This window comes from Oreochromis aureus, linkage group 16, assembly GCF_013358895.1.
Source record: "Oreochromis aureus strain Israel breed Guangdong linkage group 16, ZZ_aureus, whole genome shotgun sequence".
In the NCBI taxonomy this organism is placed as follows: Eukaryota; Metazoa; Chordata; class Actinopteri; order Cichliformes; family Cichlidae; genus Oreochromis; species Oreochromis aureus.
Window position 1 is genome coordinate 12,229,737 of NC_052957.1, and position 18,217 is coordinate 12,247,953.

At 39.7% G+C, this 18,217-nt stretch overlaps 1 protein-coding gene across 1 annotated transcript; it reads left to right on the forward strand.

The window, feature by feature from the left end:
- The first annotated feature begins 1,160 nt into the window (after positions 1 to 1,160).
- pou1f1 (POU class 1 homeobox 1) lies at positions 1,161 to 18,199 on the forward strand. The gene is made up of 9 exons (XM_039599713.1): positions 1,161 to 1,231; positions 1,383 to 1,480; positions 6,440 to 7,463; positions 9,210 to 9,371; positions 10,236 to 10,334; positions 14,811 to 15,071; positions 15,203 to 15,367; positions 15,991 to 16,051; positions 16,152 to 18,199. Exons 3-9 carry the CDS (start codon positions 7,328 to 7,330, stop codon positions 16,390 to 16,392), a joined length of 1,125 nt encoding a protein of 374 aa, XP_039455647.1. The 5' UTR covers positions 1,161 to 1,231; positions 1,383 to 1,480; positions 6,440 to 7,327; the 3' UTR covers positions 16,393 to 18,199.
- Positions 18,200 to 18,217: the final 18 nt, after the last annotated feature.

Consider the following 18,217-nt stretch of genomic DNA (forward strand, 5'->3'; position numbering starts at 1 on the left):
ATGGTGATATGCAATTTTAAGTCTTGCTGCAGATGTTTCATCTGATGGGTTGTAAGTAGACCTTAGGTTTAAGTAGACGATATGTCTCAAAAAAAAGATAGACATAAAGTCAAATAAACTTCAGTGTCCGCAAGGTTTAATTTGGTCTACAAGCAGTGATCCATACATTAAGAAGACAGACAGGTAACAGTACAGCAGATGTGGCAACCCTTAGAGTTCATAGATCGTCGTATTGAAGTTATCCTCTCAGTTTGTCAGTCTATAGAAATTAGTGTCAAAGTGGTACAACTTATGGCCATGGAGACATTTATTCCACCTCATAGGTTCACTAATAACAGTAACTGAGCATGACATGCAGAAAAAATGGGTTTCTCTCCCTAGCAGCTTTCATTTGTGGACACCTACAGGGCACAGCCCTTTTTCAGCAAATGAAGGGATAAATGGAAACTCATAAAGCCTGTAGACTTACGGGGCAGAAGAGTAAACTGCCCTGCCTCGATGCCTGTTGCCTAGCTACTGCCTATCCATCCTGTATAATTTTTTTTTCTAGTTTGTTTCTTTTTCTCATTTTTCATTCCACGTGCAGAGCCCTGGCTTGAATAAGGCTGATTGCACTGCAAGCAAGTGTACACGTACGCCTCAGGTACTGCACATCTCCTTATGTTATTTTCCCTCCCTCCTCCTAATTCTTTTGTTCCCCTCTTAATGCTCCCATTTACCACAGATCTATAAGAAAGTTTTTAGATCACGGCCTCAAGACAAGATAACATGAGGCATCAGAGACAGGCTAAGTTTTAAAGTACTGCTGATGCAGAGCACATAAAGGCAAATGTTGACCTTTATGTGAAGAGACAGTTTTTATTTTTCACGCTGTAAAACAAGGCGAGCACACCGCAGCCTGATACAACAGATTTCATAGGCATTAAAATGACACCTCACTGCTAGATGAGTGTTACTTTCACATATTTCTTGGATGTAAAGCAGTGTCAACCCCCCATACAGCTGTCAGTTTTATTATTATTCTATAATCTGCTCTGTCAAACTGTGCTTCTGTTCTCTCTTCTTTATTCCTGTCAGTGGTTTTCAACAGTTATCTCTCTGTTAGTTTTACTTATCCCTCTGCGGCATTCAGTTGATTTGTCCTTCAAACTGTGAGCACTGCAAAGAGCAGAGGAGAAGAATGACAAGAACAGAGCCACAAAGAGCAGTGTGCAGCAGCAGCAGCAGCACTGTTAGTCGTGTTTACTATGTAAAGACTGAGGGCGAAACTCGTCCGGTGCCACAATTGTATATGGATTGTAAAATAAAAGTCTCTTTAAACATTCAGCATGCTGTGCAATAAATATATTTAGCAAGTCCAATAATGTTTGTGTGTTTTTCAGAAGGAATACAGGGACAGTGTGTGCTCACGGCAAAGGCTCAGCGGATGAAATGTGGCTTTTGGGTTCAAGGGACATGGACAGCTGGAGTTTCACAGGAGGTTTGTGCCATAATCTGGCTTCTTTCTTTACAGTATTGCAGTGCCTACTGAGTCTTTGCAGAGCATTATTGTTACCAGATGCCAGTAAGCACTCGTATGGTGCTGTTTTCAAGGACAATTTTTAAACTTTTGATTAATTCTGTTACAGCATATGGAGCCTTTCATTTACTGAGGAGATAAGACTTGAAGAACTTAATGTTACTTAAAGGTTAACTGCCAATTTAAAATGCTTGCCGTTTTGCTTATTTTAATCAGGCTAAAGTTTAGGTTAATGAGGATGCCGTATGGTTGAAAGCTCTTCATACTTCTTCTTGGATTGCATTAACAAATAAACTCATTTGCAGAAGGCATCAAAAACGTCCTCTGCTCTGCTCAGTTTTCTTTATAACAGAGCTGTCATTTCACTTTGTATTCATCCACCTGGTTTTAAATAAGAAACAAAATCAGACACATGCAGAGAAACACAGTCTGAAGATGATGAGAGAAACCACAGTGAAGTGATCCTTTTTTTTTTTTACTAAAGCAGAGAGCTGTAAAAAGAAGTTGGGAGTACTGTCGTTGAACTAGCACATATTTGAAGCTGACATTTACTTAATGAAGAGAGATAGTAATCTGGGAGAGACTAGGAGAGCAGATTCAGGACCCGCTCTAGTTTCCTCAAATACACAGTTAACCTTTGCTGTTTGAATAGAGGTTTTTTTGAATATGTTGATGAAATTAGCCCTCCTGAATGCGTTTGACCGGTGTTTGTGCAGCGGTTTGTGAGTCAGAGCCAGCTCTGGGCAGATGGTGGTCGGAGTGGTGCATAAGGTTTGCTTGATATTCATCAGCAGAGCTGACCTCCGCCATGATGTATTCAAGCATCCGACAAACCTCACTCAGTGTTCATCCCTGCATAATTAATGAACACAGAAATTCAAAAACAAGAAGAAAGTTGTTTTTTTTTTCTATCCAAGCTCCTCACCTCACCCTCCTCACCTCTCTCATGGTTGACTGGAGAAAGATGGGCATGTTCTGACAAAATGCAGTTTAATATTTATGTGGTTCTGGAAAATGAGAACACTGGTGCTGGCGATTGTTTGAACAATGAGGGGCAGGGTCGGTGTGCAAAGTTCAGAATGTATTATTAAAAGATAATTTATGCACCGACACTCAACCATCACATTCTTTGTGAACTAAAAACCTTACAAAGTTAGACTATAGCACAGAATTGCAGTAATAATTAAAAATTAATAATTGAATTGTTAAATTGCAGTTGATTTTATTCTGAGATTATTGAAATGGGGGTGTCACAATGATAATGTGGTTAGAATTGTCACCTTACACCAAGAAGGTCTTGGGTTCAAATCCACTGGCTGGATGGGACTCCCTATGTGGAGTCTTCATGCGCTCCATGGGTTATTTCCATAGTCCAGAGACATGGATGTTTGGTTAAGTGGCAATTCTAAATTAGTCATAGTGAATGTCTTTCTGTGTTGACGAGAAAGGCTTGCAACCTGTCCCAGTTGGGGCCCTGGCATCGGCGTAACTTTGTGCTGAACATTGGGGGGGTCAAGATCTCTGTCTAAATAAATAAATAAATCTGGGTAAATTCCCAGCTGATTAAACATGCAACTATTTTGCTGGTAATACCTGAAACGAGTAAAGAAAATCAACAGCCTATTTATGCAAGATAATTCATAATTTTATTGGGGGTCTTATATTGGTTGGGTCTGATTATTGGGGGGGTCATAACCCCTCTAACCCCCCTGGAAATTACGCCCCTGGGCCCTGGCCTGATTAGGTTCAATTCAATTCAGTTTTATTCATAGTCAAATGACGACAGCACGTCTCAAGGCACTTTGTTATAGTGCCTTGAGTAGTGCTGTCAGCGTTAATGAGCTAACCGCGCTAACGTGTTGACGCCCTGCAGCCCCACGCACGGGAGGATCCGCGCTAACTCGCAAACAGAGATTTGCCACCTTAATGCAGCTACGGCGTTAACGTCAATTTAATGAGATTAACGCTGACAGCACTAATTTTAAGGTTTTATTTAAAATTATAATTTAACAACCTATCATGATACAGAGAAAACTCAAACAATCAAACGAACCTCTTTGAGCAAGCACTTGGTGACAGTGGGAAGGAAAAACTCCCTGTTAACAGGAAAAAACCTCCATCAGAATCAGGCTCAAGGAGGGGGCAGCCATCCACCACAGTTGGGGGTGAGGGAAGGAAGAAAGTGGAAGTGTAGGAAAATGGATGGAGTATTGAAATATTATACATTTTTAAAACCAAATATAGTTTTTATATTAGTGTTGCTGAGTGACTCTCTCAGCAATGTCCTCCGTATTCACTTTTCAGAGAAAGGACATTATAAATAGTACTGTATGTACTGTACTTCGTTTTCTATTCTTCTGCACATGATGTATTTGTGGTCACCAGGAGTACTTGCCTCGTAGCATATTATTCTCATGTCTTGCTAGCATCATTCAGTGTAATTTACTACACGGAGATGCACAGACTCAAACACAAAAAGCTGCTAATGAGCAGGCAATTAAGTTTTATACAAAATGCGATGCTGTACTTTGTTTATGTGGTGAGAAGGGTCGTGTCATTTTGCCGAAGCTTGCACATGCACACCCGCACACGCACAAAGGCAAGTTTATTACATGTCAGAATAAACCACCCGAAATGTGCCAGCTCATTTGCAGCCCGCTCTGTTGTTCCCGTGCACACGGACACTGGCGAACACACCTGGTACACGGCATGTATATGGATGTGATACCTGTGAGAATGTGTCACCTTGCACTGTTCCCACTGCATCCACGGGTGGATCAATGGTCTTTGCTGTGTGTGTGTGTGTGTGTGTGTGTGTGTGTGTGTGTGTGTGTGTGTGTGTGTGTGTGTGTGTGTGTGTGTGGTGGTTTGTGTGTGTGAATGTAGTTTGTATTTAAATTTGTTATCGCTTACATTTTTTACCATCTGTTAAGAGGTTAGGGTAATAGTCTGCCTGTGAACATTTAAAAATTATATTTTCTGTGGTGTGTGTGTGTGTGTGTATGTGTGTGTGTGAAGGGAAGGAGGAGGGGGATCTAGAACAGGTGCTTTAAGAGTACCCATTTGACTCAGGGTCTTTTCACTAATTAAGTTTAGGTTCTTTATGTGCATATGTATGTGTGCTTGCGTGTGTCTGTGGGTGTGTGTATGTGTGGGAAAGCTTTCCTTTTTTCGCTCCCTCATCCTTTGATTTTTTTTGTACTTGTCTAAAACCACATTCAGACTGCCCAGGTTTGATCAAAGCCCTTTGAAGCTGGCATTTACCTTTATTTTAAAACATGCAAATCCATTCAATTATGGCATTTACGATATTTCCAATATGCCGAGAGTTTGGGTATATCTGTAATTTTCAACAATGCATTCTTTTATGTGCGTATCAAATGTCAATTGCCATTTACAGTCACAATGTACCATATGCATATCAAAGGCAAACACCTTGCTACACCATGTCTGATCAATAACTTAAATCTAGAAGTCAAAGGTATTATTTTAAACATACAAACTTTCACTGTCTCATCTTATGATTGTATGACTGCATTTACTATCTACCCACACGGATACTGAGCAGGTTAGGCACAACCCACAAGTCAAACATAACATAAAATAACTTCTATTTCTACGTTGCCATTCATTATTATTGAACATCATTTACTATTTAGCAGTTACTAAGACTTATTGGACTGACTTTTATCAGGGCAGTCTGAATTGTTGGAGACTTGTTTTTCATACTAACACGGAGATTGCTTTAAAACAGAGGTGGTTGAGTCTCTCTGTGTGAAAATAGGCCTGCTTTCACCAGCTGGGAAGATGGTCTTCTGCCTGAGTGGGAGTTGTTGGCAGGAATGAAAGACTATGAAAAGTATTTTGAGAATGATATTGTTGCTGGTGAAACTTTTTTTTTCTGTTGTCACACACCATTACATTCAGTTGTCTTAGTAATTTTGTGGACTTGTTTTCTGTTTCAAATCTGAAACTTGTGGAATGAGATTTGTCAAAGTCCATTTTCATTTGCATAGCTATTTGTCACAAAGACTTTCATTTTTCCAGTGCTCAGTCTTGTTGCGTTTTGCTTAATCAGTCCATGAAAGATTGCATATTGAAGGGAAGGTGGATAAAGTAACTTCATGCTATCAGAGTTTGGGCTTAGACTATGATTTTATTGCCTTTGAGATAATTACTTTTAAGACCTATTTAGTACTTTTACGAGAAAATGGAGCAAAGCAAAGTCACCAAACCATCAAAAGGCAGAAACAATTTTCATTCCTTTTTTCTCTATTGTAATGACACTGTGAATAAACAAGCTCACAACTTTAGGTTTAAAATCCACGTCAAGCCAAGACATTGTCCGATGTGCTCAGTGCATCCAGTCCAAATTTACACTGTGCTTAGGCAAGCTGAATCGTGCCTGCCACCCACAAGCTATTTTCCACCTGCTGCCCACCTATATCAACAATAGTGAAGCAGAGCTGAGGATAAACACAAGTACAGACACAACAAAGTGCACATGGTGGCCACACTCTTCAGATTAACTTCTGTCCATCCTGTTGAGTCCTATTGTCTTTACCTGGAGCACTCTGCATCCAACACAATATAGACATCATCCTGACACAATAGCTGCCCTTTCTTTCACTAATGCTGAGATGATGGTACATGAGAGTTTTTGTTTCTGAGAGATCAGCAGTAAATAGAGTGGAAGCAGCATTGCTGACCTCCGTGATAACCTGGGTGAAGCTTAAAAAAAATCAATTTACAGCTGAAAGATGCTGCAGCACAGTTCATAGTTCTAGGTTGTATTTCTTGGTGCTCCATGTGAATCTTTTCTATCTGTTATTTTTTTTCGTTGTTTTTTTATTTTATTTTAATGAGCATTTTATGTTTTCACTTTATTTTCTCATTGCTTCCTCACAATCCTGTAATCAGGAAGAGACACAGGGAGAGAGAAAGCGAGGAAGAGGAGAGGAGAGGATCGGGTTTCTCAGCCGCTCTGTACCCTAATCCTGGATTTGAAAACAGGATGAGAAGAACACAGGTAAGTACAAACACAAGCAATTACAGCACTGACATGGAATTGGAAGGTGGGGGTGAGGAGCTTGATGGGAAATAGGGAATCTCATAGGTTGAGAGTGGGCGGTTAGTTGTAGGTTGGATATAAATACCTGCAGTAGACAAGGACAGAAAAATGCCGAGGGTATGACAGACGCCGGCTTACCTGCAACTATAACAGTGAGAAAAGACAAGGAGAAGCCTTAATGAGGGAAATCTGTGTAGCTGAGAAACACATTTCAGAAAATGTACCAGTGATTTATCTTGAGCTTGAAGCTCCTGAATATTCATCTTCAAGAGTTTTGGCTGAGGGTAGAGTTGTGACTAAAACTGTGAAGTGTTCTGGATGAAGTGCTGACATCCACTTCTCTAAGAAAAAAAAAAGGAAACCTATCACAGTTTTCTACCTGAATATTCCCAAGGGACTCAGGGGAGAAGTATGCTTGAATGAGCCCGAGTGAAAGAGGATAAGACAAGGAGGCGATACATGAGGTGAAAGAAGACTAGAACGCAGCTAGAAAAAGACAAAGCAGAACTATAGAAGGCCAAAGAAGACAAGACGAAAGGCAGAAGGCAAGACAAAGTATCCATAACAAGTCGCGCGAGAGGAAGGTAAGGAAACAAATAGAGAAGGCAAAGGGCAAGCAAAGCAACAATGGGAAATAAGGCAAAATAAAGAAAGAGACAGAGAAGCGAAGACAAGAAACCAATCGAGGAGCTGTGTTGAACTTCAGCGGATCGCCATTAAAGAGAGGGCAGGAAAAAATGGCCTGTCAGGCATTTGGTAGTGACTCCTTTGCCTCACTGACGGGAGATTCACCCCTGCCTATCATTATGCACCATGGCTCTACCACTGACTGCCTGCCAACCACGTCCCATGCTCAAAGCATGGTCGCTGCAGGTAAAGCAAACATATTCTGTTATCTTGTAAAACTTGTTAAAATTGTTTTCTTTGTTTGTTTTGCAAAGTGGAATTTTTTTTTGTGTGTGTGCGTCTCATTGATTTAAACTATCATCATCATGTCATAAAACTTAATCTGTGCTTTAGGAAGATGGGCCACCAGAGAGGCCTGTTACAGTCTTTTAGGAGAAGATTCAGTAATATGGCATTCTCCACTGCAATTAAACTGTACATGAACGCATCCTGGAAGGGTTCATTTGTGACAGATTATACATGCATAGAAATGTAGGGATGACCTAACTGTGTGCAGTGGTAGCATAGATCACCCTTATCAAGGCGCAGAATACAACTGTGCCCCAATAAGGCTGCATCTAGGCGACAGGGAAAATGGATTGAATTAAAAAATACATTTATTCAAATCTAATCCAAATTATGTAAATGTATCTAATCAGCTACATAGTTTGGCCCAGCTGTCTCTACTCAGTGGATAATTGCTTTGAGGATATGTTATCAGTATGATAAACTCCCCAAGGTCTTCTTTTTTTTTCCACAATGAAGTGTTGTGGAGAAAACTTCCAGGGATCTTAAAGCCTCCTGATTGTTATAGCTAAGAATAGACAGGATTAGATCATGCAAAACATGATTCAACCATTTATATAACAGCAGAGTAAACATATTGTGAAAAAAATATATATATAATTTTTTCTACCAAGTACTTGTGAGATTTTGAGGCTGAAACACACTGACCTGCCTTGTCTTCTGGTGTCTCTATGAATGGCTTGAAATATGGTCATAGAATGCTAATAAAACCAAGTCATAACAGGAGGAGGAAAACTCATAAACAAGGCTTTGATTCTTCTCAGCTGTACAGTGTTATCATTTATGTTCGAGACCGAATTCAAGAGCGCATCCTAATAATACCGCTAAGCATTCATTAAAGCTTGGAGTGAACTCCAAACTGCATAAGAAGCAGAATACATGAATAATTATTTAATTAGAAGGCAATACTATTTTTGATTCTTTTAAATACACTTCATTTAATTCGGTTTTATTTATGGAGTGCCAGTTCACAATAAAAGTCATTTCAGGGTGCTCCATATTCTTAGGTAATCACTTTACAACAATACAGAGAGAAACCCAACAAATCCCTTTGAGTGAGTACTTGGCTACAGTGGGAAGGAAAAAGAAAAGGAAAAAGTCCCCAACAGGAACAACAAGAACCCCCGGGCAGCACCAGACTCGAGGAGGGGAGCCATCTGCTACAACCAGTGGCAAGGACAGACAAGAAAAGCAGCGAGAGAAGACAAAGCCTCCTCACACTTAGATTCACAGTGACACGTAAAGCAGTAGTTTTAAAGAAAGGTTATCACTGATGTGTGCTCTTTGTTCTGCCACTCTTCCTAACAGACTAATTTAAGTTTGTGCTTTAGAAAGTTATGCAAGGTTATTTTATCAGCATCTAATAGTAAGTGATTTCCTTTTAGTGTCTAATTAAAGTAAAGAAAGAAAAGAACTCACTGAAAACTAGCCAAAGTTACTGACTCCATATGTGATGTGATGAGAAAAGGGTTGTCAGTGCACATCTACATCCAGCAGTGGGCAAGTCATTAAAATGTTTCCACTTGATATGAAATCAAACTTAAAGATGTTAAAGAAAGACGCTTTACTTGTCTGGGCATGCTTTAAAATTGAACTGCACACGGATCAGATCCTGACTTTAAAAATGTCTTTGTTTGTCTCTGTCAGTGTCATCTGGGCTGTCCCTGGGTCAGCCCTCCAAGCGTTCCCACATGCACCTCCCGACTTCCTCCCTGGGCAATGCTCTCAGCAACACCCCCGCAAGCTTACATTATCCAGTCACCCCCTGTCACTACACAAACCAGCAGGCCACCTATGGCATGATGGCAGGTAAGCAGAGATGGTGCTGGGGAAGAAGAATTTGTGAAAACTATAAAGGCAAACCACGAGTTGAGTTGGTCAATAAAATCTATCAATGTGTTTTGTATGTATTAAGCACCAGCTTGATCAAATAGTGGATGGCCTGTGTTTAATATATGATATTTAATATAACCTTGATTTTTACTCTTCATCTCTCCATTTTATACTGTGTGGGTTTGTGGTTGAAGATATATTGTAGCATTGTCTTTAATGATATCTCATCATTTTTACAGCACTAGATTCACATTTTTTTCTGATGGCAATGTTATTTTGCAGCATTTCCAAAGCCAACACTGAAAAAAAAAAAAAACTGAAGCTGATGAAGACTCATGGGGGAGGGAGCAGTATTGATCTGTACTGTTGGTTATGATGATGAGGACAATGACAATCGATTCTAACTATGCCAGGTTTTGGAAGCACTGAAATCGAGCCTCAAATTTGCAAAATTATTCCGTTTCAGTCATGTGTGGGCATTATGTAGTCACGATCTGTGTACTGAAAGTGCTGCCATGCATTTAGCATTTAGAAACGACAGGTGTGGCTAACGGAAGACAAGCTCACAAAGTGTCAGGTGCGGATAAATCAGCAGAGTCGAGACTTTTAGGCACGTTTCTGAAGGAAAAAGTCAGCTGTCGTATTGAAGGGTGACACTGAAAAGCAGGACTCATGCTGATTATAGCAAGGCTGAAATTACAATGTCACACTAACAGCGATGGCTATCATAGAGGTATAGATGATGACGAGTATAGTGCAGGCAGTGACAATTACACTATACAGTAATGGCGATGGTGGTGTCGATAATAAAGGCCTCTGTCTCTCTCTCTCTCTCTGCAGCACAGGAGATGCTCTCTGCCAGTATTTCTCAGACTCGTATCTTGCAGACCTGTGGTGTCCCTCACCCTAACATGGTGAGCGGTGCAAACGCATTGCAAGGTAAAGATCAGACACACACACGCACGCACGCCCTTGCTCCTTCCCTCTCCTTGCCTGTAGTTAAACACAGTAAATTGAGCAGAAAATGTGTTTATGTTCCATTTAATTTTAAATCTGCTGCCAGTTAAACTCAATTTCAACCTTGATTACCTCGCATGGACTCTTTAGCGCACTTACTTGAGCTTTTTAGAGCACTTGTTAAGCGCATCTGTCAAAGATGACTCGCCAATTCCCTGTCCTGCTGTCAAGAGTGGGAGTTACACACTGTCACGATTGTTGCTACAATTGTGGTGGATAGGATTCTAATTAGTCGTGATTAAACCTCAGAAAAACTGCCATTTTTCATGAGTGTAATTAATAACTGTAGTTAATAGCAGTTATCTTTAACAAAAAAAACACAATTTCCCTTAATGCATACTGTTCTTATAGCCTTTATTAGCTTGTAGCATTTTATCATATAAAACATGCCAAACTGATATTGTAAACCAACTAAATTTTAAAGAGTCCTGCCGTTTCTGTATTCCAGACATGAGCACAGACCTCAAGAAACATGACACCTTATCGAAGTTTCACTCTTTCAGACTTTAGGTCCTGCATGCTGATTCTTTTGAATAATATGAAATAATGAAAAAGGACACAGAAACAATAAGAACATAAACAACCCTTCAAAGTCTTAAGCTGATAAAAAGAGAAAAGCATATCACATTTGATGTATTTTTTTAGTTAGACTAAGTATAAGTGAATTATTTTACATCATATAACCATGTGAGAGTACAAAAAAAAGAACTCGACCCTAAATAAACCCAGAAGTTTTGCAGAAGAAATAAAGAAGTTTCTTTTTACAGACTTATCTGCTTGGATTTTAACCACCTGGGCAGAGACCCAGTGGCATCGGCCCACTTCTGCAAACGGCCTCACAAAAATTATATGAACTATGGTGTCAAAGGCTGCACTGATGTACATTAGGATTAATTAAACAGCAGGTGCCCACACTTATTACCACCAGGAGGTAATTTGTCACCTTAATGATGTCCGTTCCTCGACTGCTAAATGATCAAATGTCTGACTGACAGCTTAAAAAATACAGCTGTAAGCTTGTCTGAGACTGGTGTCAAGCTTCTGACAGCAATGTTTGACAAGACTGACATGAGGTGACATAAATTATGTGGGATGATAAAAAAGGGAGGCTGTATCGCTTGAAAAGAGGAATGCAATGCCAGGCAGAAACGAGGAAAAAAAATCTCATGTGTGCGGTGAAATTGATGGAAAAAATCCGGCTGAATCATAAAATGAGACTAGCTGAAAGCGTTCGACAGCAGAAGGACATATTTAAGTTAAGAAGAGAGAGATAAAAGTTAATGTCATTAAACAGGAGTCCTGAATTATGATAGCTGAGGTCAGAGGAAAGAAAAAAAAGCCTCTTTCATTTTTTAAAGCTGCATTAATCCATTTTTATATTAACAGTGGATCAAATAAGTGTGATGTGAAAGGTGCTGCCCTACAAACCCACAGTGATTTATCAACTCTGCAGTTCCCCCAGTTGGTCTCTTTCACCTCATCAACCTCGTGTTCAGCTGCAAATGGTGACATTTTTCAGCAACAGCACTCTGGTACACCCACAGTACACCCCCTGCCCAGCAGCAAATAGCACATTTAAAAACTAAAGTCCCAGAATTCCCTCACTGCGGCTGGTTTTAAATCAAAAGAGAGATGAAATAAAAGCGAATAGAGCACTAAAACAGAGCTTCAGAAGGTAAGGTTGGTCGCTATACGCTAGATACTTAAACAGTTAACTGTTTTCCAAGACAGAACTTTATTAAATTGCATTTGACTAAAAGGCAACTCTGGGATTCCAGCTTGTTCAGAGTACAAAACATTGCTGAAGCAGCTTTTAATACAGCATCAAATCAGTGTTTGTTTGCTTTCTGTCCACATTTAGCTTAAATCTGTTGAAGCTTTTTGGATGGTGCACATGTATAGCTGCTGGAAGGTCCAAGGCCATGTACACAAAGGCTTGTGAGGTGCTTTCACAAAGTCAGTAAGCCCACATGTGCTATGACCAGGGCTTGCTGCCCAGTCTGCCTCCCTGCCACACAAATAACGGCTGTGTTCACTGCAGCATAGCTGCATGTAAGCTCCCCAGAGAACATCAGTGCATACATCAGGGCGATACAACGAAGATTCCTCTCCCTTTTGCCAGCTCAGTGGGGAAAACAGGATGCCTCCAGCTGAATAATCCAAAAACTGTTTTTGTTCTCAGGGATATAGTATTAGCCCCAAACGCCCTCTTACCAATGCTAAACAACTGCACGGTGCATACTGTGCACAGAGCACTCACTTTTGGGATGCTGATTTTAAGAGGCATCTGCAGTTAGGTGGAAAAAGCTCTGAAATCTAAAGGCTACAGCTACAAATGTAGACACGTACTGTACATGCAGCCTAAAGAAGTAATTTCAACAGAGAGAGGAACTCCAACCTCTGCCTGACACCTTCGGTACAAGAGAAGATCACTGATGCATACAGTTTTGGGGAAGAATCTGCCATACTGCTCTCCAGCTGATATATAGATCCAGCTGAACAATGCAATGGGTCGATGGTGCTGTTATTTTCGCCACCACTTCATGCACAGGGCTCGTGACAGCTGTAACTGTTGCCAGTATTTCGGTTAGTGAATTCTATCTAGTCCAAAATGGCTCAACCACTGCTGTTGTCAGGCAACATTTTAGCTGAGCTAAAATCTGAGCTTCTGTACAAGCTTTTGTTTCAGTGTGTCATGTCAGGTTGAAAAGAAAAGATGTTGCTATGTGCTACTTAGGAAAGTAGCGGCAGCTCATCCTTACTGGATGAGCAGAAAAAGAGAAGAAGTGTTGCTCAAAGTTGACGAATAGTTTAGCCAAAGGATCACAAATATGTTTATTGACTGAGATTCAATTTCACATTAATAAATCATTTTAGCCTACCTTGGGTAATATTAATGGGGTAGGTAAAAATACTGAAAGCACCTTGCTTACTTAGCTTTCACAACAAAATATATTTGGCATGCAATAACACCAAAAAGATCCGAAATTTAAATCAGCACCTCTGAAACAGTTTAAATCAAAGCGAAACGGTACTCTTCACAAAGCCGAGGATTTGTTGCAAGGATGTATTAGACTCACAATAAGTGTACCCAATAAATCGTCAGCCGAGTGAATGTTCACTGTCAAGAAATATTTTACCATTTAGTTTACATGAAAAGAAAAAGGATACTAAGGGTACCAATATTATAAACTAACTGAGACTTACCAACTGAACTTTATTATATTAGATCCTATTATTGTCTAAAAATAGTTATATATAGTTTGCACTACAACTGCAGTAACACAAGAGGGGAGTGTTGCATTGCTCAGTTACATTACCAGCAATATGGATAGCATCTATGGAAAACAGTGTCCCTCATGAGCAAAGACTGTCCTGTTTTGCACATGCCTAACTCGCTTAACGTCTCCTCTTGTAAGATAAATGCGACACGCAGACTGACATATTTTTAGTGCTGTTAATTAGTGGTTGTTTTCTTTTCTCTGCAGCTGTGCAGATTTGTGACGCAAAGGACAGAATCACATTAGAAATTACAATTAGTCATCCACCCATGTGGTACCGTGGCAGTCATCTGTCATTAATCTGTCATTAGTGATTAGCAGCAAGAGCTCCACTCCAGCTTACCACTTAACACTAACAGTCACCTGTAGCAATAATGAATCATCTTGAAAATTGTAACACAAGTAAATACAAACCTGTTTTCTGATGGTTGTGAGATGTTTGCTCACAACTGAGCAGTGAGCCTTTAAAATAGGAAAGCCAGCTTTGTGCTGCAACACCAAAGCCAAGGGCGAAGGGACTGCGGAAAGACGAGTTCGTTAAATTATGGCTACACTGCAATATATTGTTTTAAGTGACAGTTAAAAGAATATCTATTCACCAAGCCCCTGAAAACACATTCACTTATTTAAGCACTCATGTCACATAGGAGGGTTTTTTCATTTTTAAAAAGAAATCTTACAGCTTTTATCAGTAAATGGAACTGGCTCAGGTGTCATCATGCCAACCAAGTGTGGGACTTCAAAAAGAAACCTTTACTTTTATTCCATACACCACAAATATGCACTGACATAAAACTGTTTGTGCCTGCCAGTCTGCAGATGTACTAATAAGGGCAACTTCAATGATGTTTCACTGGAGAGGTTAAGAGAAGTTATACATGATCTACACGGTGCTTCACACTATGAAGACTTTTTATTTAAAGAAGGAAAATGTTCTGATTACATTTAAACCTCCATTTTTTCAAAGTGTTACTGTTATCCAATATTGTCTATCATAGCAAAAAGATTGAAAAAAACTCACATTAAAATATTAATTTCCAGGTCCCAGCTGTTCCGTTGTTCCCAACCAACAAATTTCCCCTCTCTTTCTGCTCTCTGCCACTCTCTGTTTTGCTAGGATCTCTTACTTCTTGCTTGTACAAGTTTCCGGATCATGGCCTAAGTAGCGGCTCTTGTGCATTAAGCCACAGTTTCTCTTCACTGCCCTCGGCCCTTCTTTCAACTGATGAGGCCCCAGGGGGCCCAAGCGGAGAGATAAAAAGTGACGGCCAAAGGAAGAGTATGCGGGACCCAGAGGACACGCCTGCCATGGATTCACCGCAGATACGAGAGTTGGAGATGTTTGCAAATGACTTCAAAATACGGAGGATCAAACTCGGTATGATTAATACAAATTTATCTCACTGTTCAGCTGCAGCAATGAGATGCTTCACCACAGATGGTTTTGTCTTTTTTCCCTCTGTGCTGCGTGTATTTTATAAAGTATTTCTGTTTCATTTTGACCCGCAGGGTACACTCAGACTAATGTAGGGGAGGCGCTCGCTGCCGTGCATGGTTCAGAGTTCAGCCAGACCACGATCTGCCGCTTTGAAAATTTGCAGCTGAGCTTTAAGAACGCTTGCAAACTCAAGGCCATTCTGGCTAAATGGCTTGATGAAGCTGAGCTGGCGGGTGGTGAGTCACACGTATCCACTCAACTCACAACCCTTTGAGAGTATTTATTTGAGGGTAATATTTATCTATTCAGCAAGGTAAAATTTATCCTTTTGATTCAGTCTCTTTTAAAAGAAATATTTGAAAGTAATGCATTCTTGGATGATTACTAAGATCTAATTAGCTGTGACTCATCTTGGACAGTGTTTGCCAACACTTTAGTCTTACATCCTTTTCAAATTAACCGCTTTTGATGCTCATCACATGATACTTAGATTGACTTTCTAGTCTCAGATTTCTTCTGATTACTTAGGTGTAAAGAGCTACAACTTTCGAGACTACAACAAAGAAAAAGCAATTCAAATAAACAGATGCACCCTGTGTGTCAAAGAAGTGTTTTTCTGTCATATTAGTGGCCTCCTCAACACCAGATTTATTTTATGATCACCCAAACCCCAGGCTGGGGGTGAGAACGGTCTGAGAAATTGTTGATTATTCTTAAAAATGCTATTCCCAAGGTCATATAATGATATTTGATGTGGTGACACACTGAATCAGTCTAGGGAAAGCTATAGGTTACACTAGCAATCAGCCAGAAAGATGTATCCTGATGTCCTTACAGAACCTACTGTTGTTTCTTGCAGCTTTGTACAATGACAAAATAGGAATGAATGAACGGAAGAGAAAAAGGAGAACAACTATCAGGTGTGTACTGTAAAGATCAAACGTACAAAATATGCCATTTACCAAGTGAACTCATAATCTTTTTTTGTAATCCCCCTCTCTCCCTTGTTTCACTCTGTAGCCTTGGAGCTAAGGAGGCCCTTGAGCGCAGCTTTGTGGAGAAAAGTAAGCCATCCTCTCAGGAAATAGCCCGGATAGCCAAAGGCCTCCATCTGGAGAAGGAAGTGGTCAGAGTTTGGTTCTGCAACCGACGCCAAAGGGAAAAACGCGTTAAAACCAGCCTTAACCTCAGCTCGTGTTTGACCAAAATCAGTCCGAACTGCATAGCACAGATGGGTAAAATGCAAAGACCAATGACATAATTCGAGGTTCGATGAGCGTGTCTGTGAGGGAGGCTCGTTTGTGACCGTGGTTAAAAATGTGCTCTTTTCAAAACTGAAATGTCCAATAGCAATTATTCCAAATGCCACGGGAGAATTTTACCCGCTGAAAACAGATAAAGCTTCTTTTACCCAGCGTTAAGCAGCTGCTTCACTGACTTAATACTGACAAGAGAATTTATATAAGACCATAGTTTGCCATGAAAATTTTTATCTTTGCCTGTTGTCTTTGCACAGATATGTCTCTCTGTTAGATTTTCCAAATGTAATATATATATATATGTGTGTGTGTTTTTATTTAAAATTGCAATTTTAAACAAGAGACATAAATGTCAAAGAGCAGCCCGGCCATTATTTCCTTGTTGTTTGAAGTTGAAACTGTGAAGATAAAAGGTTTTCAATAACTGCATATGAACTGCTGGCTTGATGCTGCACCTGCCAGTCTTGACATTTAAATGTACTGAATATTGGCTGTGCCTTGTTTGCTATACAACTGCTGAAAGTATATTAACCACAAATCTCATTTAATGCATCAGCATCAGAGTACAGACAAGTGCTCATAAAGATCAGCTCTTTCTGAAAAAAAGCAATACCATTATTGATTTTGTCCTTTTTTTCCTACAAAAAGAAGTTTTATTGTTGATGAAATGAAGTGTTCTACATTTACATCTATATTTAACCTCAGAACTCCCTGTTGTAGTTGTGTTTTGTTTTTGTAAAAGCTGGTGCCTTTATGTCTCTGTTTTTAATTAGCTGTCAGTCTTAAGAAAAATGCTTTAACCAAATGAATGTAGCTGCAGTCAAAACAATAATATATTTAAAAACTTTACAACAACCTATTTATTTGAGAGCTAATTTATTATGTCAGGCTACTTTACTGTGCACAACCTCTGTGATTTATGGGATGAAGCCAGGGACATGGGAAACTTTCTGACAGCAAATGGATATGCGGTCTTCTATTTCCCTGATGTAAGATAGATGTTGATGTTTTTGCTTCATACAAAGAACACCAGCCAGTCACAACTCTGACCTGGTTGAGGTGACTGATGGGAAAGAGATGGAAACGCCACGCCTTTCTCAAGAAGAAGAAGAAAGCACCTAAAAGTATCAGGATGTTTTTATTCTTTTAAATTTACATCAGAAGCCAGTAATTATTGTCCAAAAAAACTAGAAAATGTGATATAGACTTGGCAACAAACTGATTTAAAGGGTGTTTATTATACTGAAAATATAAAATAGCAAATATCTGCACTTTTCTTTATCAAATTGCCCCTTTCAGTTCCCAGGCACTCAAAGCTCAGTCAGTTCACCGCATATGTAGCAAGAAGTAACCCGCATTTCATAACTACAGTACGAGTGACATCTCTCATTTTTACTGTAGTACTACATATATTATGTTGTGAATGTCTCACTGGAGATTCATAAATAAACATACAAGACACTTAAATTCAGAAATGAGTGGTTTTCACTGTGACTAATGTAAGGCTGTATAACGGGAGCGCTGCCAGGGGAAATAAATGCTGCTGGGTCACACCGACTGCTGTCACTCCTCTGAGTGTGTACACAGCTAAGTTACAAGCACAGCATGCTTACTATAAAACTACTATGAAGCTTCTAAAGGCAGTCGCCCAGATGACTTTAGCCTTAAAGTTTTTCCTCATATCTACTTCTTTTCCCCACAGTTCATGTATTCAGAGAGCTAAATGGGTACCACATATTTTTATATAAGTAAATCCATAAACATGGCTAAAATATATGCATGTGTTATGTGTCGGTGTGTTTGTTCTTCTGTTTGATATTCTATTCA